This window comes from Ammodytes marinus (genome assembly GCF_949987685.1).
Source record: "Ammodytes marinus genome assembly, chromosome: 3".
Taxonomy (NCBI): Eukaryota; Metazoa; Chordata; class Actinopteri; order Uranoscopiformes; family Ammodytidae; genus Ammodytes; species Ammodytes marinus.
In genome coordinates this window covers 3,210,591-3,230,624 of record NC_137232.1, presented here as the reverse complement: position 1 = coordinate 3,230,624, position 20,034 = coordinate 3,210,591, and the positions used below count along the sequence as shown (strand labels likewise).

The 20,034-nt window shown below is 42.6% G+C and overlaps 1 protein-coding gene across 1 annotated transcript in view; it reads left to right on the top strand.

The window, feature by feature from the left end:
- The window catches only part of ulk2 (unc-51 like autophagy activating kinase 2), a 67,561-nt gene that overhangs the window by 23,689 nt on the left and 23,838 nt on the right, over positions 1–20,034 (top strand). The window contains exons 4-15 of the mRNA XM_080053859.1: positions 2,259–2,291; positions 4,133–4,169; positions 6,306–6,479; positions 7,018–7,091; positions 10,512–10,613; positions 10,707–10,765; positions 13,050–13,132; positions 13,361–13,411; positions 13,514–13,602; positions 15,008–15,176; positions 16,047–16,104; positions 19,152–19,295. Coding sequence (XP_079909985.1) covers positions 2,259–2,291; positions 4,133–4,169; positions 6,306–6,479; positions 7,018–7,091; positions 10,512–10,613; positions 10,707–10,765; positions 13,050–13,132; positions 13,361–13,411; positions 13,514–13,602; positions 15,008–15,176; positions 16,047–16,104; positions 19,152–19,295 — 1,073 coding nt within the window. The remainder of the gene's footprint in view (positions 1–2,258; positions 2,292–4,132; positions 4,170–6,305; positions 6,480–7,017; positions 7,092–10,511; positions 10,614–10,706; positions 10,766–13,049; positions 13,133–13,360; positions 13,412–13,513; positions 13,603–15,007; positions 15,177–16,046; positions 16,105–19,151; positions 19,296–20,034) is intronic.

Genomic DNA, 20,034 nt, shown 5'->3' with positions numbered 1-20,034 from the left:
CCATATCCCATCCCCCCATATTGTTACGTAACCTTGCCTCCTGGGGTGTGATGCAATCACTTAAACAACCAACTAGACACAGTGTTGATTTGTGCCAACATTGACTCTTGGCAGTATTTTTTTTGTGTGTGTGTGTGTGTGTGTGTGTGTGTCCGTGCCACCTACTGTGTGGCTGTGTATTGTGTTGTCAGTTTTCATATCTAAAGGATAATACAAATCCTTTCATCCTTCCAGCTGGCAGATTTGGGTGCTGGTGAAACCCAGCTCCTAAACGTTACGTGAGTGTGAAAGGTTAGACTGACAGAAGGGCTATAAATACACACAGTTGTTTTGGAAAAAAATATGTGCTGCCTGGAACCAAATGTTTTTTGGAGTCCGACCCCAGCTGGCAGCGAGCCATCAGTGTCAAAAGTCCAAATATTTATTTATTTATGTCAGATGTAGCCACTGTGTGTGAACAGCTTGTGTTCATATAAACAGTTTGAGCAGTTTGTAACTTTGGTAACTGTTTATCTACTACTTCTTCCTCTTCAACCCTCTCAGACAAAGGCTGCCCTGTGTGCTGCTGTCACCACCTGCCTCTTGATATTCATATCACATCTTTTTCTTCTCAGCAATTAGGACACAAACCAAACAGAGGCAGCCTCATTAACCAAAGTGTGTGTGTGTGTGTGTGTGTGTGGGGGGGGGGGGGGGGTAGTGGAGTATCGGTAGCCCCTCTGGTCCCGTAGTGACTCTGACCCCTGACTATTCACTCCCATCCCCCCCATTTTCCTCCAGATAGCTCTGCAGAATGCGTCCTCATTATGTAATCCCCCCCCCCCCCCCCCCCCTTCTAACACATAGCACATACATTCTCACTGGGATACAGTCAGAATGGATACTGGTGGCCCATCCCCCATCACCACCTGCCCCAGTTGGAGAGAAACCCTTGTGGTTAGATTGGAAAGGACTTGAGCTTCTTTAGCAAGCCAACAAACAAGTCCATTAGCCTGGGCTAACCCTTCACATGACTTGGCACAGTGCCGTAGCTATCGGTCACACCACGGTCACCCAGTTTATTTGGAACAGTTTGTAAAGCTGTAAAGATAATGTGCTGGTAACAGTCACTTATGTTTACTCCATGGGAATGATCTCTTCAGCATTAACCAGTAAAGTATTCATTCAATCATTTTGGTACAGTCCTTGGGAAATGCAGTTTGGTAAACATAGTTCCTCAGACTTGACCTAATAGTCTATTTAATCTTCAACTTCCTACCAGAAACTTTTAAATGTTTGTGAACATGTTTCCTCTGATGATCATTAATGACCTGTAACGGCAAACGAGACCATCAGTGAAAAGAATGCTTTTTTTTATATAGTTATGATCATTGCCTTTGCTCCAGTCCGATCTCCCGGGACAAAATGATTCATAGAAGGCAGGCAGGAAAGCCTGTGTTTATGAACTGTACTAAATTAATGTTTACTTTGCTTCACCATGTCACCATGTTCATTTTACTTTCATTAAGCTGACACAGTCACATATGAATACATTACTTCATCGCGACACACCTGAGGTCTCTCTCTCACTTGCGACCGCTACCACAGCCTTTCGTCCAGAGGTGTCGCTAGAACAAACACAACAAAAACTGAAGCTCCTCGTGGCTACTTTAAACTATGGTTGCGTTCCGAATCGCATACTTTCTACTATATAGTATGTAGAAAAAAGATTTAGGATGTCCCGATTCTTGTGGCCAAATTTAGGATGGTTAGAAGTACCCGGATGTCCTACTTCATGAGGCCAAGATTGTTAGTGTTGAAAAGTGCATCCTATTTGGGCGATTCTGACCCACAATCCAGTGCGCGCGTGAAATGACGTAACATCGACGAAGCCTCCATATGAAAACAAACGGGGATGCGACGGATATAAAAGCAAGAGGCAAGATCAAGGCGCAATGTTATGATGAAATAAGAGAGTAAAGTATGTCCCAATAGTATGCCTACTGCATCCTAACTAGATTCTTTTTATCGTCGGATGTAGTATGTGTAGAATAGAAAAAAGAAAGAGTATGCGATTCGGAACGCAACCTAAGTGTCATAGGCATCAAGAATAATTTTCATAACACAAAAACACATGTTCAGAGACAGCATGGTGTTTAGAAATAGCAAGTGATGGTTTTATGTATGTATGGATGGAATGTTTTTCTTGTTGCTATGTGGTGGAGCTGGCAGCAGCATGAACGCATCCTTTAACTGACTCTTTGTCTCTTCTCTTTCAGGAAACGCCCAACTCTGTGTTCCTGGTCATGGAGGTAAGTGACTGAACATGATGTCATGAAGTACAACTCATACCCTCTTATTACCACAGAACAGTGCTGTGTGAAGGGATCATGGACTAATGCTTTACACCTGAAAGCGGCTGTCAGCGTGTATTTTTCCCCTTCTAGTGCTGTCTCTTAGTTGTGGTCTCCCCTCCCTCTCACTCTCGTGTTTGTCTTTTCTTCTGCTTCTCTTTCATATTGGAACTAAATTCTCCCTTAGTTCTCTAACGTCCTAATCCTTTGTCAAACTTTATCCGCACATGTGGCATCACTCAGCCTTCTGCAAGGCTGTCAAACTAAACAGTGACCATCCAGAGTCACTCGCTAAAAATACACCCCTCTGACTTCTATGAATCCTATTCCACAAAAGCCTTAGCTTCAAATCTGCTTTTGATTTATAACTAGACAGCTTTACAGTTACAGTCAGCCTGGATCAACTGCCAAATGACCAAGTCAAGTCAACTTTATTTATATAGCACATTTATAACAGCCGAGGAACAATTAAAAGAAATAGAGTTAAATAAGACAAACAAGATAAACATAAACAATATTTACATAAGATAAATTCTAAATACTAAGTAGTGCAAAGGAGTTTTCTGTGCAATATAAAACAGTATATGAAATAGAATAGAAAGTAAAAAGTAGATCAGTTAAATTACAATGTGCAATATGCAATCAACTGGATGTACATTTTAAGGCATTTTGATGTGCTAGTTTCACAATATTGCGTTGACTATACCCAGCACAGTTTGGCATCGTCTATACAGTATGTGTGTCCATCCCTAGTAGAAGCTTTACAGATACACATATGGTGGAACAACAACTTATCTTTTCCTCTTTAATATGTCATCCATCAGTACATGACGTTCCTCTCACAAGCTGCAGGGTTGAACTGAGGACTCCTATAAAGTACAAGTGGGCTATAACTTCATCTGTCTTTTTTTAAGCAACTCAGCATTTGACTCTTAAGCTGCCACACATCTGTTTGTTCTTGTTGTCCTGTGGAGAGAGCTAAGTGCACGTCCCAGCACAGAAGAGATAGAGCTGCAGTTGTTCAGCAGATTCATTGATGAGCCTGCTTTTATCTGGGCTATAGGACTGGAACAAACACTTGTGCACTCATACACACAGATAACTGCCTCCACACACATCCTACCTCTACTGCGCGTCTACTGTGCGTCTGCGTCTGACTTTTTTTCTGCGACAGTGTAATCAACCTAGAGCGGGCACACATCCAACCTCAGACGCACTGCTGATGTGCGTCGGAGGCACGTCTGCAGCGACGCTCCCCTTTACCTCAGGAGGCTCGACTATTTTTTTCTGAGAGCCGCGCGTCTCTCTCGGGTCTCTCTGCTTTAACTGATAGAGAAATACTCTGCTGAGAGTCATATTGACTTCACACCGGCAGCTTTCGCTGTAGTTTCACCATTTCCTGGTGTGTCCTTTTCAAAATAAAACTTCCAACAAGCGAAAATATGGCAGAAATAAATAACAGAAAAGGGAATGGGGCGCACGGATTACTGTCCAGACTCAATATTAGACTCAGTATAAATCATATGCATCATAAATGACATGAAATAACTTTTATCTATGAAATCTCTATGTAGAAAGATGGGGCTTTTAGAAGCAGCGCTGCAGCAGCAGTAGAGACGTTGTATGTTTGTCCGAAAAAAGCGCGAGCGAGGCAGCAGTAACGGAACGCGACGCGCTCCAGAGGTAGACGCAGGATGTGTGTGGAGGCCGTAATACCAAAAGGTGCTTCTCAGCTTGACCTGGTTGAACCAGCATTACATTGTTTCCGATAGTGATTGTTTGTCTTTTCCCACACGCAGTACTGTAACGGAGGTGATCTTGCTGACTATCTGCAAGGTAAGCATCGAACTAATCTGTCTGACACACACACACACACGCGCACAGACACATACACACACACACTATCACACACACAGATTATTGTTCATCATAACAAACTTACTAATGCTGCGGGGGAGGAGGAGCCATGTAAGCACAGCTAATATGAGTGTAGATCTGGGAATGTGTGCACGTGACGCACGTGCGTTTATAATACAGTATCTGTGTGATGGATCGTGTGTGGAATAATGTCAGTCTGTATCAAGTGGGGATGTTAAAGTGTGTTTGTGTGTGAACAACTCCAGCCTTGTACAAAGAGTTCTTTTTTCTAGTTCAGAGGCAGTCACAAGTCATGTTATTTCAAACTCATTGCTTTTGATAGCATAGAATTGTGTATTCTCTTTTCCTACACAGACAATGTGAAATAAGAATCAAGTAAATTCATGTTTTCATTCCATAAGAAGACTACACAATATTTAATACACAAACTCACTGCGTGAAGATTTATACCGAGGGAGATGAAGATTTTCGGCTTGTCTAGTCCTGTGATTATGGAACTTTGAGTTTTGAACAAAATAACTTCTAAAAGGTATAAGGTATATATGTAATGTGTATCCACAGGTGTTTACACCTTTGTTCCATAACATCACTGATTGTGTAGCTGGAACAGCTCCCTTATCGCTGTACTCAGTGTTCCTGCCCCATATGTCCACATTGGTACACTACAGAATGGCTCACGGTCACAGCAGGCCAGGAGTCTCTGCTTGAATAACACTGCTGCTTGTGTAACTAAACCTGATGTGTAACAATGCACTGTAACAGACCCATTTGTCATCAGTCACTTCAATTCCGTGAACACTAAAGACCACTCTGCATTACATAAGAGGATCTTACTAGTGAATGATTCTACAAGTCACACAACTTTTCCATGTTAGAAGTTGGTCGTCTGTTGTGAGCGGCAAACAGCTAGCTCCCAAACACTAGATTAATATTGATAAGCTTCCAGGTTTGATCTGTGCCACTGCCTACACTGTAATCACAATGGCTTGTTAAAGAGAGTGAATGAGAGAGAGAGAGAGAGAGAGAGAGAGAGAGAGAGAGAGAGAAATCCTCTTAGTCGCACATGGGATTAGACCGCCAGCAGGGAATAGGACCTTCACTGCCTAAACGTATACTGTTTACTAGAGGATTATTACTATAACATGCTCATTATGAGCTTTAATGGAGGGAGTCTGTTATGCACTTTTTGTGGAGTGGTGATTGCTTTCTGTACTTACTATCTAAGAAGAACAGGGAAATCATAAAGCTAATGTGTTTACTGTGTTTAAATCTTAGCTGTGCTTCATGTGAGTGCAGACCAGTTCAACTAGTCTTTGATGCGTGTCATCACCAAGCAGGAGGAACCTGAATCAGATCAATAGACAACCATAGGCAATAAACTGCTTTTCTAATGAGCAGATTATCTTTAAAGCTGCCCTGCGGAGTTTTCCATGTATCAAAATATGAGTTGTTAACGTTCTGTTTTACTCACTAAAGCACATTGTGTGTATCCTTGAGCTGTAACAAACCGGTGCATTTCCTTCCTCAAAAACATACATTAGGCCCCTTCTTCTTAAATATTTCCGTTGTTTACATCCATATTCGCTACCCAGCGGTCTTGATATTTGGCTCTGTTAGCACTTAGCTATTTTTGCTAACTGCAACCTTATTGATGGGTGAAATAGTGTAATACCATTGACCTAGGATGTTTTACATGCACAATGTAAAACAAGAACAAGGAAACAGCATTTTCTGCTTGTGCACTGAGAGACTGCCCGCATTTTGATTCCAACAGTAACCCTGCATTCCAAATCACATACTTTTTCTTTTTACTACACTACATACTAAAGAACAGAATACTTTTAGGGCCACAGAAGAGAAAAAATCAGATAAGGAAGTTTTTTTTTCATTATGTCGAGAAATGTCAAGAATAAAGACGAATACTGCAAAATGCTATTGGAGTTAGTGGGGCGTTTATGTATTTTCAGCATACTACAATTGATGTGCATGTAATGGGACATCCTAAATCTTTTTCTGGCATACTAAATAGTAGGGAAGTATGGGTATTGGAACGCAGGGTAAGTCAAGCTGTTTCTTCTCCATCTCTTCTTTAAGCTAAGGGGACGCTGAGAGAAGACACACTGCGGGTTTTCCTCCAGCAGATTGCCGCTGCCATGCGAGTCCTCCACAGCAAAGGAATCATCCACCGGGACCTGAAACCACAGAACATCCTGCTGTCATACGTGGGCCGCAAGAGGTCCAACATCAGCGGCATCCGCATCAAAATAGGTCAGAGAAACCATGTAGAGCATTTATTGAATCCAAAAGGATAGTTGTAGTGTAATATGATCATTCTTATACAGCTTCTAGGGAGTTAGGACAACTGCAATAAGTTACTGGTCACTTTGAATCAAGATAACTAAATAAATAAATAATATGAGTTGTTGTGCGATGAAGCGGAATGAGAGGCAAAGGTGAACTGCACATGGAAGACATCATTTTATCTGTGTTTTTATCTGTGCACACTTAAACTAAGTGTGGCTCCTATGATGCCCCACACTCCAAACATCTTTTGTGTAGTAATCAAACCAAACTGATGACGTATTCTATTTTCTGCATATGTTACTGTTCCCAGTGTTTGTCTGTCAGGTGTGTGTGTGTGTGTGTGTGTGTGTGTGTGTGTGTGTGTGTGTGTGTGTGTGTGTGTGTGTGTGTGTGTGTGTGTGTGTGTGTGTGTGTGTGTGTGTGTGTGTGTGTGTGTGTGTGTGTTAGCAGTAATAATAGCAGGTGAACTATAACTGCTTTGTGTTGTTCTTCTGTCTTGCAGCTGACTTTGGCTTTGCACGGTACCTCCAGAGCAACATGATGGCAGCCACACTGTGTGGCTCACCCATGTACATGGTCAGTGTGTTTTACTCTACTCAGCTTGTTGTTTCTCTGTACTTGCATTCTGAGGTCAGTTATTTTAAAGGTGCACTATGCAGCAGTGACGTGCGGTGAGGTCAGTGAGTGGGTAGGCACTGAGTTCTGAAAGCCAGATTTCTCTAAACCTAAATATCGTTAAATCAAAAACAATAAACAACACACAGGCACGCACGGCCGATTTCAAATAAGTTCTTCCCTCTTTCTCTCTCTCTCTCACACACACACACCCCGACACACACACACACACACACACACACACACACACACACACACACACACACACACACACACACACACACACCCAGACACACACACACTTAGACTGGACGTACAGTATATGAAATGTCATGACGGTGACTGCAGGTTTGCCCGTAGCCTACTGTAGTTTGGTCTAAATGATTAAACATCGCATCCATCGACTTAACAGACCCGTCCCTCACACCAAGGGCTGAAAAAACATAGGGGAACGAGTCAAACCTTCGCCGATTCAAACTAGTACTTCTATTCAGCTTCAAAATAAAAGACAGCACTCACCATTCTGTAGGACTACAGCATAACTGATGGCAACTCCACTCCATAAACTGTATCTTAATACACTCAACAAAAATATAAACGCAACACTTTTGTTTTTGCTCCCATTTTCTATGAGATTGACTTAAAGATCTAAAATTCATTCCAGATACACAATTGTACCATTTCTCTCAAACATTGTTCACAAATCTGTCTAAATGTGTGATAGTGAGCACTTCTGCTTTGCTGAGATAATCCATCCCACCTCACAGGTGTGCCACATCAAGATGCTGATCTGACATCATGATTAGTGCACAGGTGTGCCTTAGACTGTCCACAATAAAAGGCCACTCTGAAATGTGCATTTTTTTGCTTTATTGGGGGTCTGGGGACTCAGAACCAGTCAGTATCTGGTGTGACCACCATTTGCCTCATGCAGTGCAACACATCTTCTTCGCATAGAGTTTATCAGATTGTCAATTGTGGCCTGTGGAATGTTGGTCCACTCCTCTTCAATGGCTGTGCGAAGTTGCTGGAGACGGCTTATGGTGGAGAAATGAACATTCAATGCACGAGCAACAGATCTGGTTGACATTCCTGCTGTCAGCATGCCAATTGCACGCTCCCTCAATGCTTGTGGCATCTGTGGCATTTTGCTGAGACAAAACTGCACATTTCAGGGTGGCCTTTTATTGTGGACAGTCTAAGGCACACCTGTGCACTAATCATGATGTCAGATCAGCATCTTGATGTGGCACACCTGTGAGGTGGGATGGATTATCTCAGCAAAGCAGAAGTGCTCACTATCACACATTTAGACAGATTTGTGAACAATGTTTGAGAGAAATGGTACAATTGTGTATCTGGAATTAATTTTAGATATGTAAGTCCATTTCATGAAAAATGGGAGAAAAAACAAAAGTGTTGCGTTTATATTTTTGTTGAGTGTAGATAAAGTACCAGTTGCATATGTCCTGTGGACCTGTCCAGCATCAGAATGTAACCATTTATCCACATTGCAGAGCTTAGGTTTGTCCGTCAGTAACAATGAAAACACAACTGCTCAATTGAATATAAAATGCAGAATGGATTGCACTCGGTATCAATTCATCCAACCTTATTATTAAATAAACCCCAAAATAGTTTCTGACTCACCAATCTGACTCCCTGGCTGTAGAAAGAAGCAAGATGACAGTAATCCAGTCTGACTGACAGCACAGCTAACTAGCATCCTTCCGTTCATGTAGGCTACCTGTCCGTTTGAAATGCTCGAACATTGTTTGTCCCTGTTGCTGCTGTACACCGTCCAAGGCTGGCGCAGGCCTTTCTCTTGCTATTCATTCTGTTCCCTTTTAAATTATAATCCAATTTGTTAAAATTCCTCCTGTCTGAAATATCTGCGGGCATGGACACGGCAGCTGCAATGTTGACTTTAAAATCCGCGGGGGTAACGACGTGAATGAGCATAGCCGGCGTAATGACGTTGGCCTAAGCTGCGTAAATGTCCAGTAATATCTCGATTTTAATTGGTCCATGAATGATATGTAACGTAAATGCTTCTAGCATACCACATTTACGTCAAAATAAGCACAAATAATTATGCTTATTTGCGTACATGTTAAAGAATACAAATCGAAGTGCGCATGCGCGAAAATATTTTTTTGCTTGCCGTCCACAATGAATAGGAGGCAAAGGCACAGCTTATTTTGGCGTAACTTACTAACTGCCACCTTTCTCATCAAAACGTCTACACTTTTTTAAAGTAATCGCGGATTACATGTAAAGATCGAAATAAGTAACAGTAATAATACAAATAGAAGTTTATTAAATAAAACATTTATTTTATTTTATTTTTATTTTTTTGCACAGGTCACTGCTATGCAGTTTCACGGGAGGGTAATTTGTTTACATATGCAGAGACTGCAGTTAGTTTACAAAACATATTTTCTCTATATGGTATTCCTAGTATTAAATAATTGTATAATCATAAATCAAATCAAAACTAAATTATTTGGAGACACCTGGAACCAAACTTAAGACTAGAATATGCTTGAAAAACCAAATTGTGGGCCCTGCTGCCGAAAACAACATCACATACATTTTAATCAACATTTAAGCAGCAGCTTTTGTCCAAAGCGACTCACAACTGGAGGTAGGCACACCTCCTCATACACCCCATTCATACACCGATAGCAGCAGCTTCCACGCAGGGTGTAAGCTAACTATCAGGAGCAATTCGGGGTTCAATGTCTTTCCCAGGGACACTTCGACATGTTTCGGGGAGACGGGGGGTTCGAACCACTGACCCTGCAACCCAGTGGGCGACCGCCCTACACACTTCGCCACAGCCGCTCAACAAAAACAGTGAAACAGTAACTTCTCATGTAGCTTTCTAACTTCAAACAGTGTTCACAGGATCCAATTTTCCTGTGAGAAATATTAAGTTTATTCACTTATAAGAATATACTATATGGGCAGCAGTGGCGAAGTGGGTAGGGAGGTCGCCTCTAGAGTGCAGGGTTGGAGGTTCGATCCCCCGCCTACCCACCACATGTCGAAGTGTCCCTGGGCAAGACACTGAACCCTAAATTGCTCCCGATGGTTCAGAGGGCGCCTTGCATGGCAGCTACTGCCATCAGTGTATGAGTGTGTGAATTAATGGGTGAATGTGGTAAAAAATGTAAAGCGCTTTGGGGCTGAGAAAATCGACTAGAAAGCGCTATACAAGTCCAGTCCATTTACCTTTTACCATTTATACCTTAGAAAATGTTCACTTCTCTGACACAGCCAAAGTTACACAGTGCACCTTTTTAAAGTGAGCTGTCAGAATCCTCAGCAGTGTGTTGCATAACTGTGGATCTTTACTGGGATGGTTTGCTCCCTCAGGCCCCGGAGGTCATCATGTCCCAGAACTACGATGCCAGGGCCGACCTGTGGAGCATAGGGACAGTCATCTTCCAGTGTCTGGTCGGCAAGCCACCGTTCCAGGTTAATACTTCAGCACAATGAGTCTGACACAAAGAGCTGTTTGGAGGATGTGTGTGTGTCTGCTCATCTAACTCCAATATTAATATTTTTCAGGCCAACAGTCCACAAGACCTGAGGCTGTTCTATGAGAAGAACAAGAATCTTCAACCTATGTAAGACAGAAAACCTCTTGTATTTTTGTTTTTCAGGCTTGTCTCAGCCTATAGTGTCATTTAGAAAAATGAAATAAAACCCATATTGTAATAACTGGTAGCCTGGAAATCCAGACCTGCCAATAGGCACTGGTAGGGCTGGGCGATATGACCAAAATCTCATATCCCGATATAGGTCATTTCATATCCCGATAACGATACATTTCACGATATAGCATATTTTCTGTAAATTAACGTAATACAAATGTAATATAAATGATGATTGAAATAAGGCCTTTCTCTTATTACACTTTGAATTATATACTGGACAAATAAAAAGTATTTACAGCTATTGGATTATTTTTTCCTTTTATTCAAACTCAAATTTTCAAGCATGCAACAAAGTAGAAAATGCTCATGTTATCTGACCGTCCAACTCAATACTGTAGGCCTACTTACAACCTTAGTATTTTAGTCTGCAATAGCGCACTGTTCTCTACACCTTGTAATTCAGTGTATATTTTTCCTTTCTCTAAAATATCATAATTTCCAATTCAGTGCAAATAGCCCGCAATGTAAATGTTTTGGGAGTCCTTCCTCCACGGCTTATTTCAGACTGTGTGGACTCACACGGTGGTTGCTATGACACTGCTGCAGGCGAGGCTCCAGTCGCCCTTCGTAGCAAAAATGAAAGTTAAAATGAACGACTGGGGGCTGCCACTAACGTTCATGAAGCTTTTGGTGTGAGCGCAGGGTAACAAGTAGCTATTGGAAATGACAGGCTTTCTTTTCTGTTCCATCACCGAGGAGTTGTCCCACACGGAAGACATGGTACCAGTGACGGAAGTGCAGCGGGGCTAGCAAGCGCTGTCTTCCTGTGTGTGCACTTCAAAATAAAAGTCAACTCACGTTTCTCAAGTTAAATGAAAAATGCTTTTAATGTGAAGCGTAGCTGTAGGAAATGTTCAGTTTGAATAACAGTAACTTATCTGCGAGCTACATCAATAGTTTGTGTCGTAAAGAGTGTGATTTGTGACAACGAAATAAACGATATTACCAAAAATGAAACGATTGACGTTTATGTTTCGTCAGACGATGTATCTCGTCATATCGCACAGCCCTAGGCGCTGGCAAATAAATTTGCTGCGCCTGTTGGTCTGGACACTCTCTATTGAAGCTCATTAAATATGTCAAGAAATCCTGAGCTACCAATCAAATCGTTCTATTTGATATGGGCGTGCCAGAGCCCTATGTATGGTGCTTTGGGGCGGACGTAACTATCGTTCTAGATATGGGTCTGGATTTCCAGGCTAAATAACTGGTAGATAATGTTACAAAATGCTGAGCGCACAACGTTATCACTTTTTTTTCTTTTCTCCATAATGTAACATAACTTAACTTCTATTTTGGTTGGCATATTCAGTATGAAGCGAACAAATTTTTTTTTCCATTATAAAGTGAGTCAGTAATGCTTGGCTCAAAGGGGTAATGGCTTCAATGTAGAGTGTAGTAAAGTCACACATCAATATCACACTACAGTTTCATAACACTTCAGCAACAACAATGGGAAGTGTTAGAGTAGAGTGAAATGATACATGTGCAACACAATACTTTTTTTTGTTTTTGTCCAGAAGAATGAACTAAAAAATACACTGTACACTGTGGGTCATTGTGACATGATAGGCTCTTAGCAGGCTCTTTTTACAGTGTGTGATATGGGATGACAGTGGACAGTTGTGAGAGAAATGGTGGTAGCATCTTTGAGGGTGTTGCAGATGGATGATGGCCGTCACGCCTCTGCTTGCCTCTGTTCAGCCACGACTCTTAGGCTGCGTTCCAATCCCCATACTTCCCTACTATTTAGTATGCCAGAAAAAGATTTAGAATGTCCAAATACATGCAGTCAATTATAGTATGCTGAAAATACATAAATGCCCCACTAACTCCAAAAGCATTTTGAGTATTCATCTTTATTCTTGACATTTCTCGACATAATGAAAAAAAACTTCCTTATTTGATTTTTTCTCTTTTTCTCCTGTGGCCCTAAACCTCTTCTGTACTTTAGTATGTTGTGTAGCAAAAAGAAAAAGTATGTGATTTGGAACGCAGGGACAGTCTTACTCCTACACCGTAGTGTTACATCTCACCAGGAAATCATCGCTCCATCTGATATGCCTCGACATTGATGTTTCACAGTCTTAAAAAGAAGACCAAGAATGTTTCCATCCATCTGGCACAGTCTAGGTAGGCAGGCAGTGGCACCCTATGAGAACCAAGGTATCTAATGTTCCTATTCCATACCCAGAATCCCCAGGGAGACATCCCCACCACTTGGAGACCTTTTGCTTGGGTTGCTGCAGAGGAATCAGAAAGACAGGATGGACTTTGGTGAGTGCTGACATATTAGTAAGATCTTTTAAAGGTGCTACGAGGAACTTTCAGTTTGTGTTAATATTCTAGCGCCCCCTTTGGACAAAAGCGGCAGTGTTTTTTACGACGGTTTCCGATCATCAGATGTAAATGAAACAGTTTCAATACGATATATCAATGGTAAATGAATTGATTAGGTCTGGTTTAAAATTACTTTGTTTAAACTGCTTTGGTCTTGTTCTTCAGACACGTTTTTCAGCCATCCTTTCCTGGAGCCGTCGTCCACCATTAAAAAATGTAAGCACAAAGCTTACACTCCCCATCGATATAAGACATAATCACTTCCCCATCATGGACCCCCGACAAAACTTCATCCACGTTGTATTTATTTTCCCTCAGCGTGTCCGGTGCCTGTCCCCAGCGCCTCCAACGCCGTGACTGACAGCTCCTGTGGCAGCTCCCCATGCATCCGCTACAACTCCCCTCCTGTGAGTCTGATGTTACTGTATACATCGAGGGGCGGCAGTGGCGAAGTGGGTAGGGAGTTCGCCTCTGGAGTTCAGGGTCGGAGGTTCGATCCCCCGCTTACCCGCCACATGTCGAAGTGTCCCTGGGCAAGACACTGAACCCCAAATAGCTCCTGATGGTTCAGAGAGTGCCTTCACTGAACCCCAAATAGCTCCTGATGGTTCAGAGAGTGCCTTGCATAGCAGCTACTGTATGAGTGTGTGTATGAATGGGTGAATGTGGTAATAAATGTAAAGCGCTTTGGGGCTGAGAAAATCGGCTAAAAAACGCTACACAAGTCGAGTCCATTTTATTCAGAGGAGATTACACTTTACACTGTAACAAAGGTCATCAAATATTCACCATGCCTCCCTGCTGTGCTCCTATTGGGCCTGCTCCAGTACAGAATGTGCTTCAAAGTTCAACATGGTATCCAAAAAGGGGAAATAAACAGATCCTTCATACATTTTTTCTTTATAGATTTTGGGGCATTCCCGTAGACCCTTTATGACATTCTATGACTAAGTTTCCACACAAGTACAGTATCATTTTTTTTTTTACTATATTCTGGCCCTGGGCATACACAAGTAGACATGGTTTTATGATATTCGTTGGAGGGACATGCTGCTCCGGCTTATTGTATCTTGGATGTGTTTCTTATTTCTTTATTTCTCTATTATTATTTGATTCTTAATTTCGTTTCAAGTTATTCAGCACTTTAACTACTATGGCCTCGTAATGTGAGCTTTCTGATGTATGCACATCAAGTTGTGTACACTATGTTTACCATTGAGGGTATTAGTCAATTGTATTAGCCAAATCACCAAGAGCCATTAAACCCCTTTGACTTATGTTCTACTTGTGTCAATACTGCTGGTTAAAGTAATGCCGCTGCTAATACGTCCATTGCTAGTTGTAATAATGCCTTTGCACAGTGGAACATGTCATTCTCACAGTGGCACTGGGAACACAGAGCCAGTTCATTTCCCAGGATGCCGGTGTTCTCTAACAATGTGATTCCATTAGTTTGTCTGCCAGCACTGCCCTGCCTGGACAGCCTTAATTGCATCATTCAGGAGGCACACTACAAGTTAATCCTCTCTCTCTGACTCTCTCTCTCTCTCACCCCTCTCTCTCTCTGACTCTCTCCCCCACTCTCTCTCTCTGACTCCCTCCCTCCCCCCTTTCCGACTCTCTCTCTCTCTCTCTCTCTCTCTGACTCTCTCTCCCCCACCTCTCTCTGACTCCCTCTCTCTCCCCCTCTCTCTCCCCCTCTTTCTCTGACTCTCTCTCTCACCCCTCTCTCTTTCTCTCTCTGACTCTCCCCCCCCCTTTCTCTTCTACCCCCCCCTCTCTCTCTCTCTCTCTGGGTGTGTGAACCCCCAGTCTCTCCCAGACATGCAGACCCTAGCCGAGGGCGGCCTGTCTTCCCCTCCTCATGGTCCCTCTAGCTTCCTGCAGCTGTCCAAGGAGTCAGCCGGAAGCAGCAGCAGTAAGAACTCCTCCTGTGACACTGACGACTTTGTCCTGGTGCCTCACCTCTCCACCGACAGCTGTAAGTAGCAACACACATGCTACAATCTCTGTTTCCCCCTGGAATCACTGAGGTGGACTGTGGCTCACCTGATTATTTGAGAATTTGGGCTCCTAGCAAATAATCGCACGTCACCGAATCCACAGTTGTTGAACCAGACAGCTGCTTACCATTTCATGCAGTAATAATAGTAGACATCAGTCTAAACAGTAGGCAAGCACACTTCTCCCTCTTGACTGGTAACATGAACCCCAATGGTCTACACCTGCTGCTGCTGCAACACACACATACACACACGCAGGCACCTGTGTGTGTGTATGTATTTGTATGTCTACAAACTGTGGAGACATACAAATAGTTAGAAATTCTGTTTGACTCCAAACTCAAGTTTGACAATACCACAGAGTCAACTGTAAAAAGTGGACAACAAAGGATCCATCTGCATTCCTTTATTCCTCCTGCCATCAGCCTTCTAAATGATGCTGAGACTACACACTAGACCACAATAGACATAGGCCAATCATTGTACTGTAAGAACTGTACCATAACGGATTTATTTCTTTACTGAGCTCAATGCTGATCTGTTGCACTGATAGGCTGTCTGAATGTATCATTGTTGTTGTTCTGTTTTTTGTGTTGTTTTTTTGTGTCTATTTTTATGTGAAGACTGGTTGACTCAAACTGAAATGCCCTACTGGGATAAATAAAGTTTTTTGAATTGAATTGAACACCTGTGTGTGTGCTCCACTTTAACAGTGAACACAGTGCAGGACATGGGGAGTGTCAGCTGGCATTGGGGAGAGGCATTTATCTAATTACTGATGATTTCTACTTCAGTTAAGCCTCTTGCATCTTCCTCATTCTCTTCCTCCCTGCTCTGTTCCTCTCCAGACGAGCAGCCAATGGGAGTGGCTCGCCGGCCGTCCAGTGAGTTCCTCATGTGTGCAGGGTGAGTTTGAGAACATCAAAGATCAACCCTGCATTCCAATCCCCATTCTTCCCTACTATTTAGTATGCCAGAAAAAGATTTAGGATGTCCCAATACATGCATGTCAATTTTAGTTTGCTGAAAATACGTAGATGCCCCAGTAACTCCAATAGAGTATTCATCTTTATTCTAGACATTTCTCGACATAATGAAAAAAAATCTTCCTTATATGATTTTGTATTCTCTCCTGTGGCCCTAAAACTCTTCTTTACTTTAGTATGTAGTGTAGTAAAAAGAAAAAGTATGTGATTTGGAACGCAGGGCAGATGTGACTTCATTTAATATGGAAAGAGGGTTTATACCTGAGCAAAGTGTTGTCATCTTGTCTCATCATTGTTTGTTTGGTCGATTAGCAGAAGTTTAAACAGATGGCTTTAGATATGTACAGAAATACAAATGTTTAGAAATAAACCGTAGCAATCTGTCTACTTGACAATCAGCATGACTCAAAATGAACCCCATGCATAAAGATGTAACCAAAGAAATCAAGCTAGAGAAAGAGAAGTCAACTCATAAGGAAGCCCGATGGGAGACATGGCATGCGCAATAAATGAAAATAGAATTAAAGGTATAGTTCAACAATTTGTGATGTACGCATACTTAGTTTTTTTCCTTAGAGTTAGCCAATTGGCTTAACACTGGAAACATGGGTAAGCAGCTAGTCTGGCTGCCTACCAGCCCCTCTAAAGATGACTTGTTAACACACTTTGCATCAACATATTATGAATAAAAGTGTAACAAATATAACAAAAACCAAACAGGTTGTGGTTTAATGGGGGTTTATGTGCTGGACGTCATGGTGAAGTGAAAAAAGAGAAGAAAAAAGCTTTCATAGTTTATTTTGGTAATATATAAAATTACAAAGTACATTTAAAAGTGTGTAAAGCAACTGTGAATGCTGCAGTCACTCTATATATTCTTATTCTTGAAATGCAGCCCTTCTGTGACCAACAGCTAAACAGTCTACTCACTCACTCACTCACTCACTCACTCACTCACTCACTCACTCACTCACTCACTCACTCTGCCCTTCTATCATCATGAGTGAATGGTTCTTCCTACCGTTAAATGGGCACAATTACTTCGTTATGAATCAGAGACGTCGAGTCAAACAACAAGGTGCTAGATAGAGCACCTGACCTAGCGAGGGTTGTGGGACAAGAATAGACACACACACTTGCCGAAACTCTCCTGCAAGCATGAACTATGACTATTATGACTCAGCTGTGTATTTAAAATTCTTCCAACACGGCAACACTTAGCTTTGAATACAGTGAATAGAATTCATGTCCAGTTATTCTCTTAACTTAACACTAACTAAATGTAATCAGTAAATCTTTCATTGATTTTGGTCTTACATTCATTTTCCGATCATTCAAAATATCATCAGATCATTTTGTCATCCATCCACGGTGCTGTCAAACTAACAATGTCTTAGTACATCTCTGTTAACACTCTGACCTCACATGCCTGTCTGTGGCACTGAAGACTTTAAACCTGATACACTGGACAATGCATTGTTTCCTATTTACGAAGGCTGAGTTATTCTGTACTGTATACACCCTGACAGACACACAACCAGCCTGCCCCTGCTCTCTTCCCTTTTCTCTTTTGTTATTGTTGCTATTTTTTCTCATCCTGCTCTAATGGCTCATGCAGCCCGCTGCCCTCCCTCCCTCCCTCTCTCCCTCCCTCCCTCCCTCACTCACTCCCTCCACTGTTCAATAGCAAGAAGGCTTAACCACTAACATCATTAGTTAACCATTGACACGGGAGGAACCAATGTTTTCTCCATTACAGGTGTAGTCCATTGCAATTTAGTAAGAGCAGCCGCTCTCTTGGAGAGATAGCTCCTAAATCGCAGCCGGGTTATCCTCCGCGCTCTGTGTGTCCTGAAGTGATGGGAGTGGAGGAAGAAAGAAAAGATAGACACATGATCAGAGAATGGGAGTGGATGGCTATGGAGAAACAGAAAAAGAACAAATATTAGAAAGAGGCTGATATGATCTGATCCCATCCCCCTCATATCCTGGGCTGCTGGGTCTTAAAGCAGGGCACATCCAGTCTCTCGCCTCTTTCCACTCCTGCCTCTTAAAAAAAAAACATATGTTAGTTGACCTACAAATTGTCTTTATCTGCTTTAACAAGGGGACAGGGCAGGAGCACACAACATCTCTCCACTTAACAAGCTTCTGTTGGGATCAATAAAGCTTTTAGCAAGCTGGAGAAAAACTGGAAAGCCTCCATCATGGGTCAAATGTCTTCTCAGTCAGTATTAAAGTGGTCAGGTTTATGTCTCAGACTTGCTGTAATCCAACAAAGCAACTGCCTTCTAGTTCTTTGTCTGGACTAGCCTTTGCCTCACGTGTCTGTAGAGCCTCCCAGGCTTCACATCATCATTACATCATACTGCTTTCCAACTGGTGCTGCTATCTAACGGCCATTTCATGCACTCCTCCTCTTTTCTTGCCTTCTATATGTAAAAAGGCCCTCTGTGGGTGACTGGGTCACGGCTTTATGTTTTCGAGAACATTTTGTCTCCTCTGGAATAACAAAGGCATGCAAATGAGCTGCTGTGCCTCTTTGCACTTCCCCACCCGTGTCTGCTGAGCACACAGGGCCGGCCCTTGCACGTGCCTTTGCCTGGTCCCGCCTCCAGCCCTGCCCCTAGCCGAAGCTAATTGGTGCTGCCTCTGTTTACATGGAAGCCTGGCCCCCTTTTTCTTTTCTCCCATTTCCTCTGCCCTCCTGATCCTCCAGGCTTAACTCATGTTCCTCAACCTGCTGCCTCCACACAGATAGAAACAAAGAAAGAAACCTGGCGAAAGTAGAAGCAGAGTCCCGACATGTTCAAGTTTATTTTCTACTTATTATGCCAGCAGTAGCCTTTAGGAGGGTGAAGTGATCATGGGTGTTGACGCCACGGAAGATGTCCTGCAAATATGGAAGCAGCAGCGAGCTCGAGCTGACTGGCTAACCACTGTGGTCTCCCCGTTCTTCCCCTCCAGGCAGCCCCCAGCGGGACAGAGCCCCATGGTGTCCCCACGGGCCGAGACCACCCCCATCCCGGTCCCCACTCAGATCCGCAACTACCAGCGCATCAAACAGAACCTCTCCAGCAGCCCCACCTCCACGCTCTACGGCTCCCCCAGGTAAGAGTGACCTCCGTGCCGCTTAACGCGCCGGGTTTGTTTACTTGATTGTGTGAGCGGTAATGAAAGACCTGGAAGGAGCACCTGTGAGTTTACATCAGGGTTCCTACCCATTCTGGAAAGTTAGGAAAATACTTGATTGTGTATCTTTTTGTTTTCAAGGTTTGAAATGAGCTTGAAATACGAAGACTTTTCTGAAAAAGTGTTTTCTCCTTATTAACCAGAGTGACTGCCGATAAAACAGGTCTAGTTTACACATAAATTGTTCGATACCTTTATGATGACATATTATTCTCATATTCATATGATCAAATCATAATTTTTAAACAATATTTCATTTTATAAAGCTGTACGAACCCTGTACATTAACTTTTGACCAATGTTTAACTGTTCATTTTGAAGTGGATCTCCAGGCTATAGCTATTGCCTAAAGTTTCTCTGAAATGACATCAGCCAAGTGCCTGCTGGAGCTTGTACCTTCCCAACCGACACTGGGAGGGTTTGATGGTGTCTTTATGTGCAGACAAAGCAGAAGGGTTTGGGCAGAGGAAGAACCAGGGGTGGCACCTTGTTTAACATGGAGATTAGTCATGTTGTTCCTACTTCCAGCCTGTTGTCAGGAGAACAGATCATGAGAGCTATACTATAGGCTTTCTTCAGCTGCATTGCTTTGCTAGTGTCTTTTCTTATTTAAAGGTTTGGTTGTTTGCCCCTTATTTGCCCACCCTGGACTAACCAT